Raw genomic sequence first — 21,062 nt, forward strand, 5'->3', positions numbered from 1 at the left:
ATTAATGACCTCCCGCTTCAGATCCAGGATATCACATAGTACTGATGGTGCATTAGGAGGAAGCAGTCATGTGTTTAAGAGCATCCTAAAGATTTAGAGCTCCAGTGCAATCTCAGCCTGCCTCTACAACCTGGATTGCAAAGCCTGCTGGGAAATTGATGGTCCTTCTTGGCACATTGTGTTTTTAAATGCACGATTTTTTTGGTTTTACGGGTGTAGAATGACATGAGGTTGAGTAAAATCTAGCCTTTTAATTAGTAGTGTTTGTTAAAACAGGCATCACTATTACAGTGTAGTCCGATTCAAGAAACAAACTACTCTCATGATTAAGATATGGCGATATATCGTCATCCTTCTCTGTGCGATACGAGAATCGTATCGCTGCGCCAAATATCGATATTTTAATAAAAAAAAATAAAGCGCTATATATATATTTCTTTGCTCAAAACGTCCTACTTCAAGGCGGCGCTCGACACATGAATGAGGGAAACGTGAACTTAAGTTAACTACCCTAAAAAAAAGAGGTTATTAAAAGGATGGCGGACAGCAGTGTGAGTAAAATAGATGCCCCAGCCACGTTTAAGTTCAAAGTCTTGATGCACTTTTATACCATTGATGTGACAGTCGTAGACATCTTTGATGTTCTTCACCGAGCGCTTACACGGGAGCATTGAAAGCATATATTAGGGATCCTCTGATAGACGCCTGCTTTCGAACGCTCCCGTGTATATCTAAGCGCTTGAAGAACGTCAAAGGGTCTGTTTGCACCTGGTGACTTCATGCATTTTCTCTGATCGGATAGCTATCTGATCGTGAAAAGACCAGGTCTAAATGCCTAAATGCCTAAAAACGCATTTGAGACGGATTTAAATCCGATCGCTCAAACCATTTCAGGAGATGGTCTGGGACGCATTCCAGTCAAAACTGTCTATGCTCAGTCTAAATGCATCTGGTTGTTGAAACTACATATGTAAATTTTACTTCTCCCAAAAATACTAAAACTGAAACATGTGAGAGTCAGATATGACAACGCTACTGCATCACACATCGCAGCAGATCTCTTCAGCAAGCTGACGCGCAAACTGCCGCATATGAAAGTGAAAGTTGCAGACGCATAACACACAATTATCTTCATTAAAAGTAATGAGACCTTATACCAGTGCTGTTGCCGCTCTCTCCTATTGCAGTCTTTGATTTTGAAATTAACTGATGGTCAATAAAATGCACCTCATATTTCTTGCCTTCGGTGACGTGAACTCTATTAAATGTACATTTAAGATCAGATTTATCCATTAACCTGCACTAACCTTTTCACGTGCATTTTGTTTTCATATTAAGACCAATATCGCGATGTATCATTATAGGATTGTCTAGCGATATATCGATTATCACAGAATCGCTGACTCGCGATATTATCGTTATCGTGAGCCATTTATCGTGATCGTATCGTATCGTGAGGTACCCTCCGATTCCCACCCCTAACAACCACTGTAATCCAAATCATGAACAAATGACTCTTATGAACTAGTTCGGTAAATCAGAAACATACAGTGCAACCAGTAAAACCTGATTCACAGAAAAAGAACTCTTGTGAACCTGCACTTTTTAATGTATCAGTAATATACAGCGTAACAGGTAACTAATACTGTCAGTAGATAATTTATGTAATACATACCACATAAATGCATTAAGACATTGATTTGAGTGTGACAAATCCGTGTTTAAGTCATTCACACAAACCTGTGGCAGAGGATGGAGTCATGCAGATGACAGGACTTGTGGCAGCATCATGGACACATTTTAATCCAATTCTGCTGTCATGCTTTTAAGCATGGTCAGGGCAAACAGAAAGATAGGGTTTGGTAGTAGATGGCAGCTTGTTGTTGATTGCAGGGTGGCTCTGTGTGTTGTGATTCACTCTTCCTCTTGCTGGGACAAAGGCTGGTTTACTCACACTAGGAGGCTTCCCTGTGCGATTGCAACACGGCAGACTTGGCTGCTTTCCTGGATTCAACCCAACCACTTCTTGTGTTTATTTCTTTGCAGATAAACATGCCACTTAGATAAGAGATAACCACACAGAAAATCTAATTGCCCTGTTTTACTCAAGGCACATATTTGGAATAATCTGTAATGGGCTTCATTGGACATGTAGACCCTCAAATTCAAGGTTTAGGGTTAGTCTGACAGTAATTTTCTTTAAATTTATTGTTCAAGGTGGTGATTTTTATTTATTTATTTATTTATTATATATATATATATATATATATATATATATATATATATATATATATATATATATATATATTTATTTATTTTTTTTTTTTAAATGAAAGCAGTGCTTAGATGATTGTGGCAATGGTGCTTTAGGGACAAATTTAGAAACTGGGCTGACTGTGCAAACTGTCAGCATGCTAAAACCCTTTCTGTGAAGTCGCGTCTCTAAATTCATACTCTTTACAGAGGATTTTAATCATTGCTTAAAAAAAAAACATTTATGAACTAGCTGACCTCATATCGATTTAATCTGTGTTGCTACATTGAAATACCCAATACTTCACAAACATACATGTGATTTTGTTTTCTTGTTTCTTTTTGGTTCACTATTTTTTAAATTGTTTTTGTTTTTCTCTGTGGACAAGACTGCAAAAGCAATATCAGCCAACACAGACTGTATTCTTTTATTTTATGACCTTAAAATGACACTTCTCATCAAATTAGCTTCTCTGAGCAATCCCCGTTTAATTCAGTTGTGGCCCGAGGCGGCTCTTTACTCATTTCTGTTTAATTTTCACCTCCCCTTTTCCGGTCTTCATATTCATTTCTTTTCTGTATGTAGGATGGTTAGGGGTGGGGGGTATTAAATTGCCCGAAAATTGGATATTTAGGGAAACCGACTGTGTGGAAGAAAATGGACTGACTTCTTTATCCCTGATGTGTCATTTTCCATCTTTTCCCAGTTTTTGTCCCTCCCTAGAGGCCAGGGACTCATAGGTACCACACATACATGTTCTTCTGCACTCTTTATTTCCAGATTTTAATGGAACACTTGGCACATGGGAGGAGAAAGGCGTGTCTTTAATTTATCTGGCAGATGCAGAGCTCTGCAACATCTCAGCCCCCATCACTACCCTCACCACTCCATCCAAAAACCCCTGAAGGAGATGTCGACACTCATTGAAACATTAGTACCCCAATTCCTCCCACAAATTCTTTCTTTTTCTTCTCAACCCAAATGGTAGGATTATCTGAAGCTCTTTGGCACACATGATGATGAGATTTTGGCAGGTTTGCAGGAGTTCATCTCCCAGGCTTCCCCACTTCCCATAAACCCGTTGGCTGCTGAGGGACAACATGCTGTAGGTTTCAATCTGCTCTTCATCCTGCAGGGAATAACCCTGAATTAACACACCGGAGAAGGCCAAGCACAGAGAGATCCTGGGATTAATTCCACATGAACAGAATTTAAATGCCCATGCTTTTTTTTTTTTTTTTTATGCTTTCAGCTAGCAATATTATTGTAGTGTTCTTAACTATGTTTTACACATTATACCATGTTTAAATCATGCAGATTTTTCCTCAAATCAATCCTCAAAAAAATCATCTACATGTTAAGTCTGGGACTGTCTACTATTTTTATGGAATTTGTGTTTGTTGTTACTGTACAAGCGTGTCTAGGCTTCACCAAGAGGTTGGAAGTGCCGTCTGATTTTAAGAATTGTTTATAAAGTTGATGACGATGTTTCCAGATGTGCATGGCATGCTGCTTCTTCAGCCAAAGAGCAGCAGACATCTATGGGAAGCTGGGGGAAAGGATGAAAGAAAGAGTGGAGGAAAGAAAGAGAGAGATGACAAGGCAAGAGTGGGAGGATAAACGCTAAGGCAATGACAAGGCAGTGTGACTCAGTTAGCTAGAGCTGTTTTATGCTCATCTGGCTTTATGCAATGGGTCTCATACAGTTTTATTTATTAGTAAAACCTGTGTCTGAACATTTTCACACAGATGTTATGATTCATCGATAATTTGGTATTTAATTTTATTCTAACTTTAGGCTAAATTTTAGAAACGTACTGTACAGTGTACACAAATTCTGGTGGAATAAGAAACGTAGAATGGATTAAGTTTAAATATTTTTGTATACAGCGTAAACTACCATTCAATGGTTTGTGGTGAGCTTCTATTCAGCAAGGATGCATTGAATTGGTCAATATTATTTTTTTTTCAATATGATTTTTTTTTTTTTTTTTTCAAATAAATGCTGTTCTCTTGAACTATTTATCTATTTGTCAAAGAATCCTGAGAAAAATCACCACACAAATATTAAGCAACACACCTATCTTCTCTCAGTGTGGTGAAAGGAAAAATCACTGTGTTACCATGGCCTTTGGTTTGAGAAATGTGGGAGTTCTCCCATCTGCCAATAAAAAAAAAAATCCTCCAAAAAAGGGAGAGTTTCATCAGCAGTGACTTTAAATTGACATTTCACTGTGTCTGAAAAACTTAATGTCCTGCATATTCCTCCCAGAGGGTAGCAGATGTGCTTGTGTTATACGAGGGCAAAACAGTTCGTTTTAACTGAGAGCTTTGTGTTGTATAAATACGAGATCCTCCGTTGTGGCTGCCAGCAGCTTAATGGCCAAACCAGACCGGGAAGAGGGAACTTAGGCTGTTGTTTTACATATGCGTTTGTCTTCCTTTATGCCTCTTCCTCCAATGGGAGAAACTCTTTAAGCCAAAAAGTTATGTGTGATCTTAATGTATACAGAAAGTTCTGGCTTGTCTGCATTAATTTAAAAACTTAAAACCCACTCCAGACATAATCTCATTGCTCTTTAAGAGCTCTAGGCTAATGTTAGGTTGCCACTTAAACTGAATCAATTGAACACTGAGAATATGAAACTGACTCTCTTAGCTGATGACATTAAGAGATGGGGCATAAACTCTAATATTACATACTGTTCTTTACCAATGAGTTGATTTCTTTCTGTACAACCCATGCTAGTAAGAAGTGTTCAAAAGATATATTACTTTACATAAATAACAGGATGCTGTTCTTATACATGGTTTTGTGAACTAAATCCCTTTCTTCTGTTTTGTCACAGATGGTCCGTTTACAGGCACTCCACCCACCTACGGTTACGACGCAGACCGAGCGGAGGAGCAGCGCAGACACCATGACATCCTGCCCTACATTGATGACTCCCCCTCTTCCTCCCCTCACCTCAGCTCCAAGAGCCGCAGCAGTCGGGACACCCTCTCCTCCGGCTCGATCGAGTCCTCCAAGTCTGTAAGTCACCTCCTGTAAACCCCTTGCCAGAGAAATCTGACGTTTTGATTTTTTTTTAGTACATTATTTACTTATTTAATATTACAGACTGATATGAGGGCAATAAAACTAGCAGACATATGTATGAAATTGTTTGCCATGGACAATACAAAATATTTGACTGCAGAATGACACATATGACCAGTCAGAGTCATCAGATGCCCATGTAATAATAGTAGCTAATTATTTTGTTGGCCATAGAGCAATTAATGCTTTCTTGGTGGAATGCGAAGGTAGAGAGTATGCATTAAAGATTTCTTTATGCATGCATTGTTCCATGATAAGAGTCCACCCTATATATGCCATCTGTGAAGCAGTCCATTATAAATAATTGTACCAGTAAACCCACATATATTTATAGCCTCAGTGGTAATGGTACACAACAAAACCAGTGAGCTGTGAAATTTGGCAGTTTTCTAAGCTTGCAGATTCTGAAGTGCTGAGTCTGCATAGTACTATTCTAATTAAACATTTACTGCTTATCGCAGCTTAGTAAATATTACATAGCTCGGTTCTGTGCAAAAGAATATCACATTCATTTCATGCAGTCATCTGTGATCTAAAGTAATTCTTTCTAGATGCTTTTGTTATCAACCAAGGTTTAAAGCTTTAATTTCAGAGCCTCAGGAAACTGTCTTCATCGTACATAGTGGCCATGCCATTAAATTAAATTACTGATGGTAAAACAGAGCTTTCTTGCTTTATTGATACAGCCATTGGCTGTCAAATTGATTGATATCCCTCCCTGCCAATACCATGCCCAATACATGCTCTATGAGTTACAGCCAGGGATTTAAAATATGGATGGATTAAAAGAGGGATTTGCTATGTAAACATCTTAAATTGAGCTGTAAATAAACCTGCAATTGACACTACAGAGAGATGGTCACACATTTTTTTCAGGCACATTTTCTTACCCTTGTTTAGCCTCAAACAAAGAAATAAATAAGATTTTAATGAGTGTAATTTCTCTGTCTGCACCTTTTAAGAAAAGTCACATCAGGGTATGCTATCACAGAAAGCTGTTTAGATTGCCACTCCATTCAAAGTGAGCTGAAAAAAGACCTGTGTGCTTTATTCAAATTTCACATTTCCAAAAGATTGAATATGAATGAGCAATAATTTCTTCATATTTATGTTCAATAAATCTCTATAACTTTGTATTGAAAGTTATACCTTTTCCATAAGTCGTTTCTGTGTATTGGCCTCATAATGTAACATTTCTGTTTTTATTAAGTTTCATTTCAAAGTACAATATTATATAAAGAGATATGAAAATCCAAAAATGGGGCAACTTCCCATAGCTTGCAGAAAAATATAAATTGGGGAAGTTTAAGTAAAATCCTTTTTAACATTTAAACAAGTTATCTACAAGGATATATTAACTGCATTATATACTTTTAGAATAATTTATCTACATTTTCCTAGTTGTTACTGATGTTCTGTACATGTTCTTTAAACATACTTTTTTCACTTCAGAGCCATTTTTAATTTTTCACCTGTTTTGTGTATAATGAGAAATACTTTTTCATGCTTGTGTTTTCAATACGCAAGGGTTATTGATTGAGCAATAGAGATGAGCCCAACTCATTCTCATGCGCTAAAACACTGACATGCTTTGATTAATAAATATGTGGATGAATAAAAGATGGTGGTCTAGAGATACTGGGGTGCCCCCTGGGGTGAGACGTCTCGCACACAAGAGTTCATGAATAAAACCTTGATTTCCACCTTCCCCCTGCTGCAGGTTTCAGTGGCGGGATTTACTCTGTCACCAGGTGGGGCTTCACATCTAATATCAGTTGGTGAGATTAGAAGAAATGTATGTAGTGAAAGTATTTTAGCATCACTTTAAAACTCGATACAAGCCAGTATAGTCTGCAGTGATATCAGTCATGAAGCAGATGGATGTTTTATCCTGAAATCTGGATTAGAAAGTCTCATGAGACTATCACAAACATCTGTGATTTCCACTACCTGTGCTGTGGCCATGGAAACCAACATTTCAGGCCCATTTAGCTGTCATTAGCACTTGGTAACCTACACACGACACAAGATAGATATGTCGCTTCTAGATGGATTTGTGGTCTGTAGTATCTTTGATACTTTTCTCAGAGCTTGGTGGTTAGCAATTAAAGGCCTTATTCGGTTCAAAGGTGTTATGAATTTCCCATGATTCTCATGTAGCCAAGACAGTTATTGTAAGAACAGAGAGCAGCTCCATTGAACCAGTGCCAAATCACTTTTTTATAGTTCATTCCAGCAATGCCAGTATGTAATTTAATGCCATGTGATTTAAGAGTGTGTTGTTCAGAAGTGTGTGAGCTCTTTCTCTGTTCACACAGGCGGAGTTGGACCTAGAGAAAGGATTGGAGATGAGGAAAAGGGTGTTGTCTGGAATCTTGGCCAGTGAAGAGACCTACCTCAGCCATCTGGAGGCGCTGTTACTGGTGAGAGCGATTCAAGTTTGAATCTGATAACTGTGCAATTGAATTTGCACAAGGTGTGTTGTAAGGAGTCTTATAAGTGAGATGTATGGGTCGGCTAAGTGATTAAGACACAGAGCTTAAAGTCAAAAATGCAAAAAAAAAAATGGCCTATCCATCATCTGCAGCAGGAATGCCATGCATTTAAATGCAAGTGTATGTGATGCTGTACATTAGTAGGGTTAATTTATGATAAATGCACACTCTAAAACTGTGGCTCAGTACAGGAAGTCCAAGGAACGTCACACATTAATTTGTTTTGTACACTACTGTTGAAAGTCAGTAAAAGTTTATATGAAAAAAAAAAACATTTAAATTGATCAAAAGTTAGTGTAGAGGTAAACGATTTCTATTTCAGACTTTCTATTCATCAAAGAATCCTGAAAATTCAGCTTTGCCATCATGGGAATAAATTATATTTTTAAAATTATAATATTATAAATTAAAAAAATATCTTACTGTTTTTACTGTAATTTTGGTCAAATAAATGCAGCCTTGGAGAGCATATGGGTCTTCTTTAAAAACAACTAAACCCCAAACTTTTGAACAGTAGTGTTTACTTGATTAGATTGTTAAAAACACATACTATTGGGTTTTTCTCACTTACTTTAGAAAATGGAGAATGTTCATACCTTGTCTGTCTTTAGTGATAAGCAGAGTTACTAAAACATGTTTACATTGTCAAATGTCTGTTCCTGCTCCTTTGTTAGCCCATGAAGCCCCTGAAAGCAGCAGCCACCACCTCTCAGCCTGTCTTGACTGTTCAACAGATCGAAACCATCTTCTTTAAAGTGCCTGAGCTTTACGAGATCCACAAAGAATTCTATGATAGCCTTTTACCCAGAGTGCAGCAGTGGAGTCACCACCAACGCGTAGGAGACCTTTTCCAAAAACAAGTGAGTAAAATTTTCAGCTCCTTTTTTAGGTTAAACACAACATGAAAATTAAATGGACCCTGTATTTAGTAATTGTGAAGTTTTGTGTCGTCTTGTTTTGTATTAAATTGCTCAGTCTCTGACATCACCAACTCCTGCTCCTTAAACTACTATCAAATCACCCGACTCCATTTTGGTACAGAACACCCACTTTTTTATTATCCAATAATTTCTTCATAGATAAAATCATGTTCTCCTTTTTTTTCTAGAATATATCCTGTTTACTCTAAAGCAATTTTAATTACTCTGAAACGACGCTTTAGTACGCTGAAGAATTTTAAGTAAACAGAAAACAGCATTTCATGTTTGTTTTTTTTTATTATTATTATTTATAATCGGAATCCGCTTTCCTTAATGTGATGTAATTTTTCATTTTAGAAGCAAGAGTCAAAGAGTCATTTAGAGTCAAATTTCATTCTGATCACAGTGGAATCACTTCAGCTGTCCAGTCTCTTCTGTACGCCATGAGGTTGAATAAAAATTAACATTTATCTCCAAATCAAGAAATCCTAAATGAATCATTTATGCCCCTAGATCGACACTGCACAGTCACACAATGTCTGGACTGCAGGAGCCTGTGTAACATTGAAAATCACATCTCAATGCTGTCTTTTTTCACCCAGCCACTTGGGCAGATACTACAGTGTGTGCTTTGTGTCTCGAGGAGAGGGCTATTAATAGTGCCATTCGAAGATTGTGTTCTCTATCTCTTGCCCCCCCGCTCTTTTCCATTAAGTTCTTTCCTCACGTGACTCTGCTGACTGTTAGGGGGGGCAGATAAATCCCCCCTCTCGCTCTGTCCGGGCAGTGTGCGCGGGACTCTTATTCCACATTTATTTATCTTTCCATTTTCCCCTTCATTGTTCACCACTTTCACGTCCCACATTTAATAATCGGAAGCTACAGTCGCCAAGTTGTGTTTTCTCCCAGAAGGTGCTGGGTTTTCCTCAGACAGTCAGTCAGTCAGGCAGTCATTTTGACCGGAGGCTATTTGTCACTGATCCCCTCACCCTCTCCCACATCCATTAGCGTGAATCCGAAGGCAGGAGGCGAGGCAGCGCTTGAGGAGGCAGCTCCCTAAAAAGACAGTTGCTCACAGCAGGAGAGAGAACAAGATGTATGAACGAGAAAGATATAGTCAGTCGGTGGTAGAAATGTCTCCTGCTGTTTGTGTTGTTTCTTCCTTCCCGACAGCTCATGTTGAGCAAGTAAACGCAACGCAAATCATGAAGTAAGTCAAAGGTGACGTTCCTTGTCCTGCTCAGCTGTGAGAAAGATGCTAATATTTCCTCTCGCTTGCACTTAATGTTTTACGCCTGTCACTGACACCCGTATATAAATTCTCTCCTAACAGTGAGAGATTCTGACATTCACATTTTTCAGCGCAGATCTGTGACCTACTTAAACATTGTTAAGTGCAGAGGAACGTACTTTCGTCTTTAGCTGGGCCTGGCATATGGTCTTGTCATCATGAGGAATTGTGTCGAGGCTGAGAGGATGTGAACGCTGCTGTGCTGAAGCCTCTGTCAAGCTGTCTCAACCAGCGGACGTATCAACTTTTTTTAGTTTCTGTGTCGTGTTTATATGCATCTCAACCTTCTCAAAACAACCTAAGCATACAACATCTCTCCTGTATCGACACTTAATGGGCTGGTTATGTGTTATCTAAATAAGGAATACTGACCTGTCAACATAGTGTCTTTTTGGTGGTCGACTGGGGTGTCACGATATCAGATTTTCACATAATTATAATGGCTAAAAGAATTCACAATAAAGATATCTATTCTACATATTAGTTGTATCTATACAGCATTTTTTGGTCAATAAATCACACTCAGAATACAGCTGTAGGGACGTGGAGAGAGAGTTTGTAACCATAACCAGTGTACAAAAAGTATTTGCTGTACTCTGTAAATCTACTGTAAATCTAATTGAGTTTCTTCCACTAAGTTTTTCTTTTCTCTGTGTTTTCTTGCCTGAATAATTTACATGTTGTACACAACATTGACAAACTGAACAATTTGTATCCCTCAGATAAAATATGGTGTCTCCTCTGACTAAGGTCTCTTAGTTTAGTTGGTTTTGGATGTTTTAAATTCATTTGATTGAAGTTGCTTCATCATGTCTGTTTACACTGCTAAATTTCCAGTTTCTTACTCCAGCTTAACGCATCTCCCCGCAGCGCTCAGCCACGGTTTGACTCGCCCGGCATGTGTTGTCGGTGCTTTATTACGGTCATCATCTCTCTCCACGCTGTAATGAGGTTGTCGCAGAGTAAATTCCCGTCCTCCATGCTACAGATAGATTCTGGCCCGGGGTGGCTTTTTCTGCTCAGCATGGAGAGGATTGCACACACTGAGAAAATGACTTCACTTATGGACTCTTTGTACCAATAGGGTCATACCAATTCGTCGTTTGTTCCTGTCCAACTGTTGTTGGATGGTTCAAGGGATGGTTCACCTTTTTTTTGTCACTGGAACTGTTTGCTTACCAACAAAATATCATCTTTTATGAAAAAAAAAAAAAAGAGTAAAGGGCGATTTGCATTGCACCGTCAGATGCCATCCAACAGCAACAGACACTTCGTTGGGTTTTGTATAATCATTGTGTTACTCATCACTAACTTGGTCTGCTCTCATTTGTCGTGTCTAAAAAAGTAACGTACTGTAATCTGGTGATTGTCCGCATGACGGTGTCTGTCAGTGCAGTGGGAACTGGCCTTAATACAGATATGGAATGACATGAGAGTGAGTAAATGAGGATAGAATTGTCATCTTTGGGTGAACTATCCTTTTAAAGGCACAGTAACAAAAAACATAGGTTTATAAGGGCCCAAAACAGTGGAAAATGAAAGTGTAAAGCTAAATCAGAAACACATTCTATAGTGTTGTTGATTATGTACTGTTAAACTGTCCAATCCACATTGGTCAGTACAGACAGCAAATATTGTTTTGGTTGGCTCTGCTCCAGCTTGTTTATTATCACGCATATACACCCACACAAACGCTTTATCGTCTAAAGTATATTTGTGTTTTGAGAGATTGATTGATCGGTTTCCAGAGAGAGGTTTCCAGCACTGGCAGAAAGGCTATTGAGTTTGGATGGGCTAAATCAGATTTCCAAATGTGCTTTTTACAAGCGCCAGCCACATGCATTAATTGCTCACTGTAGAGTTGGCCTCTGCTGCCATGGCAACCGCTGTAGGCTCTATAGCCACGCACAGCAACGGCCCAGCTGCTCCTGGGGCGATGACACTGTCCCGTCTGTCCGCCCCATGTCACCATGGCGAGTCCATGCGTGCATCTCACTCATTAACGATAGTGTCGCTGTTAGCCAGGAGCGGGAACTGCCATCTTGGATGTACTCATAAATCTCAACAGTTTGCATCCTACTGTTTTAAAGTCCACCATACATGGGCAACAAAGACAAAAAGATGCATGAGTGGAAATGACTCACTTTGTTTTCTCTTCCTGCAGGCTAGCCAGCTTGGAGTGTACAGGGCCTTTGTGGATAATTATGAACTCGCCGTGGAGACCGCGGAGAAGTGCTGTCAAGCGAACACACAGTTCGCAGAGATCTCTGAGGTAATGCCTACTGGAGTGCTCAAGGTCTTGTTATTCTAATACAGGAACAGATACCTCTACCCAAAATCCCCAGCTTAGTTCTTACCATAGCGAACAAACACAAGCTTCTGATTGTTTAGAAGCAATAGCATCCTGTAACATCCAAGCTAGAGAAAATATTAGTTGCTAACAATACCAGTGAAATTTAATGATTTTTGATACCAGAGCAAAAACAATTATGTACTTGTATAAACATCGCTTCAAGTTTATAAACTAATTATACAGAAATACATATTTTAATAAATTGGCATTTTATATATATATAGATGCATAGGAAAGTTAAAAAACAAGAAAGTGGAATTGTAGCCTTTACCAAACTTCCAATCAGATCTACTGTGTCCTTGATGCATCCTGCCAGCAAAGAACAAGTAATTTCCATTTTTATGCAGGACTTTACCTGCTGCACTCCTCCATGGGGTCACTCAGAGTTATTGATTAAAAAAAAAGAGACCATTACCAACCAGCATAGCAGATCTAAAAGCAGCGCTCAACCCTCTTTAGAGTTCAGCAGGAGATTTTATGCCTTGCTAAATGTTATAAAGAGAGGTTGTCTGGAATAAAATCTACATGATGGTGCTCACCTCGTCCCACTTTATTCCCCCTACCAGCTGTTGTCATGCCAACTACTACTTCCCTTTACACTTTGGATATGCTTCCCTTCTAACACAACCAAAAGCAAACATTAGGATAATTGTTTGTTCGCACTGGTGGGGGTGGACAATTTCGAGTGAGTTGAGTTCTAGAGTGTATTGCCGCCAGTGTAAAGCTTGCAGTAGGAAACATTTAGTTACTGCATATGTAGATCAAATGTGACTGGCTAATTTATTCATTTAGTCTCTCCCGAAAGGGATTCTTTTGATATACAGCAAAGGGAGGAGGGAGAGATGAATATACACAGTAACAGAACAAGAACACTGTCAAGCATGTAACAGCAAACTTTGTTTATTTTTACATGTAATGTTTGGAATATTCTGTGCTGTTTACAGCTGTGACTAGCTGAGGTTGGCAAAACAACTGACTAGTGATGCCAAATAACAATTACTTTGTTCATGACTGTGAAATGATCTTCATGTAAACATAACAATCTACTGTAGCACCTGAGAGCGAATGAACACCATTTGTTAGGAGAATATCTGCTGTAGTATGTGAAATAGTTGTTCTGTAATAGTAATCTGATGTTCTTTTTGAGATTAGAGTTACCAGGCCTGCGTGATGGTGTGCACTTCACAGGTTTATTGATCCTGAGTTTGTCTCTGATATCTCTGCAGAGTCTCAAGGTCAGAACTACCAAGGAGTGCAAAGACCTGACAGCTAAATACTCACTGGAAAGTAAGAAACGAGCAGATTGCATTCATTGTTTTCATATATTATTGCATTATATGGCCATTATATTATCTGTAGTATTTTCATTGAGCTTAAGTGTTGCACATTTTGCTCCCAGCATGTAATGTCTTTCCTTGTTTTAAATTCAGTTGTATAAAACCCATTGAGTGGGTGGATTAGATAAGGTTTCAAACATTGGCATTTGAGCCTGCAGTATGAAAGTGGCTCTTGTGAATAATCACCCAATGTGTGTGTTCTCTTCTGTCTTGTCTCTGCCAGCTCTGCTCTATAAACCAGTGGACAGAGTGACACGGAGCACGCTTGTTTTACATGTGAGTCAACCTTAATTTATCATAATTTTTTAAGCCTTGCTTAAATGTGTGTGTTTATAATTTTAACTATTGCAATGATTTAGGGTACTTTCCAGAAGCAGATAGTGCCTTGTGAAGTTCACAAGGCCCGGGTATACTTCATTTTCCACGTTCCGCTCTGTCTCGCGCACAGTTGAGCGTGCGAGCCTTTCAAAGTATACCCCTTTGGCTGTGAGCACAGAAATATGTGTTGTGTTTTCAAATATGTGTTCGGCACATCTAGTGGATTTTGTTTTCAAGCGCTCAAGTCACTCACACATGCGCTGTTGTATGTGCACCATCGGCGTGGTCTCGAAAATTGGGCTGTGAAAATTATGTCATGCGGATGGTGCCTATCTTCTGTTACTCAAAGAGTGTTAAAAAGCGTGCGGATATGCAGTTCTCAGCACGAGTCTCAGGTTTCTGAGGGAACTGGAGCTTCTATCAACTGCTGTAGTGATGCAATACAACTTTACAGCAACTTTACCAATTGTTGATTGACTCTTTTATTTAGAAGGCGGGACTAACACTGTGTCTACACCAGGTGCATGTGGCTCAGCCAAACAAAAGCAGATAGAACCCATTATAATCAGTAATGCTGTCTACACTGGACACGACAAATTCCAGACCGTAAAATGACGCATTTCAAGTGCTCGCACTACTTCTGACACAAAGAACAAATGGATTTGCAATGGTCGCTTTGTTACGTCTAGTGTAGACAGAGCCACCATATTGCGAGTTCATAGCTATTCATAGCAATGAGTGCACTGTGTTGGTTATGTATACAGTCTTTTGTTTTGCATGGACAGCCATCAAAATGTTTTTTTTTTTTAAAAAATTAAACATTTTATTAAGAAATAGCAATGATTAAATCAAATTAAATAAATTTTACTTTTAGGTTTGACGTTTGTGTATATTTTATACAGGATCTTCTGAAACACACACCCTCCAGTCACCCAGATTACCCCCTCCTGCAGGACGCCCTCCGCATCTCCCAGAACTTCCTGTCCAGCATAAATGAAGAGAGTACACCTCGCCGCCAGTCCATGACAGTGAAGAAGGGAGAGGTGAGTGCAGAAATCCCTACTTCCTTCCATCTTACCCCTCTCCCTCACTCTCATACGTCCTCCATCTTGTTTACGATAGAGAGTATTTGTCAAAAAAGTATTTTTAAAGGGCAAAGAAATGTCAAAATTCCAGGTCGCACAGTGCAGGTGCCCTGAAGCCATTCAGCCAATGAGCTCCCATCAGGATATACAGCCAGCCATTTCCATCCATCTCAGAGCCAGCCCACCCTCTGCTCTCCGCACAATCTATCCTTGGGCGACAATGCCTTTTCTTTATTTCACACTAGCATATACTCTCAATCTCCACAGAGGCTTTACGCTATAAATAAAACATCCTCTATTTGTTACTGAATTTTTTGCTGCATTTGAGTTGTTCGTGCTCAGATCTAGTGGGATTTATTTTTAATCATCTCTTCGGTATCTGCTTACTAATGCTCTTGAGTCATGATGATGTCATTAGTTACAGGCGGTAAGAAAGCACATAACCTCCCTGACCCTGGCAGAGAAAAACACCCTTAAAAGGATCTTGGGAATTTAAGATATGTTTGGTTTTAGACACAGAGACTCTCTGTGCCACCCCCTTCATTCCAGCAATGTGGCCTCAGGAGAGTGGCAGATGAATTGTTGCTGTGTGATTGATGGCAAGCAGTGCTTGCGTGTAATTTGCCTTAATGAGCCACCTTACTCTGCCTCGCAACTCATTGATTATTCATAAAAGGCCATCTTGTGTGGAACAGGCTCCACCCACTTTGAGTAAACGGTGAGGAGTTTGCTACTGGTCTCTACAACGCTTCCAGCTTCCTCCCCTCTGGCGCGTGCGGACAGACCAACTGATCAAATATTGATAGTGTGTGCATGAAAGGAACTCATGGAAATCAATGTGTTGTTGTGGAGCTTATTGTCTTTCAGCCCAGTCGAAGAAAATACAAGCTTTAATTTACCTTCCTTCGGTTTTTATAGTTTTTAAATTAATTAAGCACAATTTCTTAATTAGCTAAGACTAGCTTCACTAATACCCTTGCTCAAACTGTATGGATTCAAATAGACCATGAGTATTAAACTTTGCCATATAGCTCTGGCATCCAGCACGTTTGTGATACTGACATGAATCACACGTCTTATTGACGATAACCTAAAAAAGCACCCAGAGTACCATAGCAACCATATATCAGCATTATAAAAAATACTTTCAACGCCTTAGCAACTGCATTGCTATGGCCCACCTTTTTTGTAAAATATTTTGTTAGTGAATAAGGAGACACAATATATTGGTTAACGATTGGTTATTGATATATATATATATATATATATTATTATCAGCTGATATGTAAGGAATAATCCACCGCTAGCTGTGCATTAAATGATTTTAATTCACAACGTGGAGGCAAAGAACCACGACGCAAAACGGAGGGTGGTTGCCTTTGCAAAGTGCATTCAGATCGATTAATGCACAGCTAGCTGTGGATTATCTCACTTATACAATGGTCATTGGCCAGCAGTTAAAGCTGTCATTGATGTCATTGATGTTGGCAGAGCCAAATTTGAAGGGTTAAAATGTTATTTTTGTCAGCTCCCACTCGTTAGATCTAGCATTCTGTCTGCTTTAATCAGACACAGAAATTAAGTGGTGTGGTAAGGTTAAATTTATTTGATAGAATTATGACATTTATTTGAATTAATTAATCTGTTGAGAGAGAGAAAGAGAGATGTGCATGTGAATAACCTGCTCTGTGCAGTGTCTCTCTACTAGCTATGAAGCTGTGAGTTTAATTAAAAACAGCGACATTACAAAATTAGCCAGCAGCTATATCACCTTGTAGCCCAAGACTGGTTGCCCAATGAAGCTAAGCAGGGCTGAGCCTGGTTAGTACCCGGATGGGAGACCTCCTGGGAAAACTATGTTGCTGCTGGAAGAGGTGTTAGTGAGGCCAGCAGGGGGTGCTGCTCACCCTGTGGTCTGTGTGGGTCCTAACGCCCCAGTGTAGTGATGGGGACACTATACTTTCAAAAAGGACTGTCCTTCGCATGAGACATTAAACCGAGGTCCTGACTCTTTGGTCATTAAAAATCCCAGGATGTCTTTCGAAACAGAGTAGGGGTTTAACCCTGGCATCCTGGCCAAATTTGCCCATTGGCCTCCGTCCATCAAGGCCTCCTAATCATCCCCATATTCTGATTGGCTTCATCACTCTGTCTCCTCTCCACCAATAAGCTGGTGTGTGGTGGGCGTTCTGGCACAATATGGCTGCCGTCGCATCATCCAGGTGGATACTTCACATTGGTGGTGGTTGAGGAGATTCCGCCTTCCATATGTAAAGCGCTTTGAGTACCCAGAAAAGCGCTATATAAAGTGTGTGTGTATTTGCGAGTGTGTGTGTGTGTGCTTCAATGAAAGCAGCGCATTAATATAGAATGGTGATTAAACTGACTCTAAACTACCTGTGCATTAAACAGTTTTATTGCACACCTTTCAGCCAATCAGAATCGAGTATTCAGACAGACAGCGGTATAATGGATATGATATTGTACCTGCCCATTTCATCTTTTTTACATTTAGATTAATCTAATGCTCACTTAAAGCTAATTTTTAAAAACCCAAATCATTCAATAACGCTGTTAAACAATCTTTAGCAAGTCTTAGAATGAATGTCCATTTTTTTCATACTGTACTCTGTGATGATGCCAAAATTTGCTTGTAGCATTTTAAACAATTGATTTTTATTATTATTATTATTATTTTTTATTTGTTTAGACAAAATAGTATAGTATATTTTACATACAGTATTTTATTTATTGGTTTCCTGTCATAACATAAAAATAATTATTGGCTTATTGGTATCAGCTATAATTCTTATATCATTATTTTTATTGTTTAATTAATTTCTTTCATTTAGTTATTCTAGAGATGCTTCTAGCTTGAGCAGAGAGGTACAGTATGGTGCCCTAAGTCTTTGGTAGATGCCAATGAACAATGATCTCATTATTTAAGAGTAACTTCAGAACTGATATCAGTGGGCAGCTAGAAGCATTAGCATGATTGTTCGGGTCATGGTTGCGTTGATTGCTAGGGCTTCTAGTGTTACCCGTGCTGGAAACTGGAGGTATGCGGGTGAGAGAGGGAGAGAAGAGATTCAGGGTGGCCCCAGAGGCCTGCACTTGCTGGGCCAAAGCCACTTAATTAAAATGCAAATTAACCAGCCGATTTCAGAAAGCAGCTTTCAGCGTCTGTGATACAAGCACACACAGCGATGGGCTTTATATGTAGCTGCACACATGTGATGCACACACACACTCATTCATAATGAATGTATGCAAATGAAGTGTATGCACTGAAGACACATAAATGCAAACACAGAAGCAATTCAAACATCCAAAACCCTATACAGTAGATATACATCAAACGAATATGCATACACAACCAGATGACTTCGGGCTCTTCCAAGCCACCTGCTTTGTTCAAAAGACTATCATATATGCATGTCAATATACAACACACAGATTCATCTAAAGAGCGTTTTGCTTCTTACCTTCAGGGCACAATCTGTTGAGAGGTTATTTAAGCAAATAAATGTGCTTAGTGTCACTTTGTTTATAAGGAATGTAACAATATCAATGATAAGCTTATAATAACAGAAATATTCATATTAAAAAAATAATTTTAAGTAGCATGATATGTTAAGAAGGCAAAAAATGTGCACTGAAATGTTCTTGTCTTGAATGTTTAAGCTTCACAAGCTGTTCATTTTTTTATTTTGAATGGCTGTGTTCAATTTTCAGTAGTTTCAGTCCGTTTGTAGTGATTATGAGATATTGCCATTGTCATGTTTCTACTGGAGGCAAACTGTTGGAAAATGTCATCTGATGTGCTGAGACAGCTCATTTGAGCGTCTCCTCTTTTACAGAGGGGAAAAAGCACATCATGTTCACTTTAGACTGATACGATACTAGTATAGATTTGCACACAGTGTACAGTGCAGTACAGTTCAAGTGTTTGCAAAAGAAATTTAAGTAGGATGTAAATGCAGATACATGGTGCACTTTGAAAGAAGAGTTTTAGTGTGTGCTGTTGCCCGTAAGACCTTCGTCCATCACAAATTAAGATATTTTTGATAAAATCCGATGGCTCGGTGAGGCCTCTATTGCCAGCAAGATAATTAATTTTAATTTTTGGGTGAACTAACCCTTTAAGATAATACTTTTGTGCTGCCACTATGCAAGTATTAATAATAATAATAATAATAATAACAGTAATATAACTAACACAATTTATTTGACCAAGATTAACTAATAATAAATAAATATAATACATAATAATACATCAAATCAATTAATATTAACAATATTTTTGGTCATAGGAACACATTCACTATTAACTACACCTTTTGCTCAATTAACTCCTCATTTACTGCTTATTAATAGTTAGTTAGGTAGTTTCTTTAGCATTTAAATTTAGGTATTGTGTAGGATTAAGGGATGTAGAATAATGTCATGCAGAATAAAGCATTAATATGTGCTTTATAAGTACTAATAAACAACCAATATACTAGTAAAATGCAAGCTAATAAGCAAGTAAGAATTGAACCCTAAAATAGGGTTACCATTTTTTTTTTTTTTTCTATTATTATTTGACCAAGATTAAGAATTGACAAAATATTTTTTGCAGTTTAATTTATAATAATAATTATTGTTATTATTATTAGTATTATTGCAAAAATAACCAGTCAGATGACAATTATACAATTTAGTGGTCATTATACAAAACATATCTGACCGCAGAACGCCACAAGAGTAAAGTTCCCTACTGTTTATACCATCCCCGGGATGGCTGAGTGCATTACCATTGGGACATTGGTGATTGGGACATTACCATTGAGCGCCTTATCCTCCCTTTTGATTAAAGGCTTGTGGCAAAGTGAGATCTTTGAAAGGTCCCTCACTCGCACTGATGTGACCAGAAACTATTGTTTCCTGTAAACATGTGGCCCTCCCTTATTTTCCCGCATTTCTCTCAAGAAGAGTTCAGCAAACACATTTTGGACAACCTCTTTTGCAGTGGAATGTGCTTCCTGCATGATTCCCTTTTGAAACAGGACCAGTATAATCTCGGTGGTGTGGGAACATTTGGGAACATTGTGTTTCCCAGGATCCCGTTTCAGTAGTGCTGAGTGGGATCTTTTGGGCACAAACAGCTCTTTGAGTCTCTGCATTCACTACTGGAATCATCTACCCTATTTCAAGACAGTAACCATCTTCTTACACAGGACCCCGCAAATTATTTATTGCCAAAACAGCTGAGCTGAGGAAAAAGAGGTGCAGTTAACCGCTGATTGAACTGTTTGCATTGACTAAACTATGTAATTGCTCTTCCTTTCGGTAGAGATGTGGAGAGAGGCTGTCTTTTTTTTGGCCACTATGCTTCTGTATGCAGAAAATGGAGCCATGTGGAATAGGAATCTCATTTTTGGCGGTGGCATAAGCTGAAATCAAGCCATTACACTTTGTTCTTGAAATGCAATGACGCACATCATGTCTGGCTTGCTGGAAGTTTTGGAATGAGTATGTAGTGACTCTTCCATCTCTTCCGTGTACCCAGCTGCAGACAGCACATCACTGGGAAATTCACTCAAGCATGTATGTCTGGGTGAGTCAACGGCAATAGTTATGTTGCACTAAAAAAATTGTGGTCTTTTAATGTGGAGGTGAGTGGATGAGATGCTTGTGATATCATCTTTTGTCTCCCCACTGCAGAGGTGATGTGTTGCTGTGGGAGCACTGAAGCGTGACATGTGACCGGGGGCTGTGTTATGCATATTTGTGTGTTTTCACACATTAATTACCGCTTAGGCTTGCGGGTCTATCACTTAGCATATGATCTGCTGACAGGAGTTACCCGTTTCAAAATGTCCTCCAAATTTTCTCATTTCATAAACACAAAGACTCATCAAAACCAG

At 38.9% G+C, this 21,062-nt stretch overlaps 1 protein-coding gene across 2 annotated transcripts in view; it reads left to right on the forward strand.

Annotated features, from left to right (window-relative positions):
- bcr (BCR activator of RhoGEF and GTPase) overlaps positions 1–21,062 on the forward strand; it is a 69,411-nt gene that overhangs the window by 35,107 nt on the left and 13,242 nt on the right. For both annotated transcript variants that reach the window (XM_067375898.1, XM_067375899.1), the window contains exons 2-8: positions 5,104–5,288; positions 7,673–7,777; positions 8,524–8,709; positions 12,225–12,332; positions 13,640–13,700; positions 13,974–14,026; positions 14,971–15,111. In XM_067375898.1, coding sequence (XP_067231999.1) covers positions 5,104–5,288; positions 7,673–7,777; positions 8,524–8,709; positions 12,225–12,332; positions 13,640–13,700; positions 13,974–14,026; positions 14,971–15,111 — 839 coding nt within the window. The remainder of the gene's footprint in view (positions 1–5,103; positions 5,289–7,672; positions 7,778–8,523; positions 8,710–12,224; positions 12,333–13,639; positions 13,701–13,973; positions 14,027–14,970; positions 15,112–21,062) is intronic.

The sequence above is a fragment of the Chanodichthys erythropterus genome, chromosome 22, assembly GCF_024489055.1.
Source record: "Chanodichthys erythropterus isolate Z2021 chromosome 22, ASM2448905v1, whole genome shotgun sequence".
Taxonomy (NCBI): Eukaryota; Metazoa; Chordata; class Actinopteri; order Cypriniformes; family Xenocyprididae; genus Chanodichthys; species Chanodichthys erythropterus.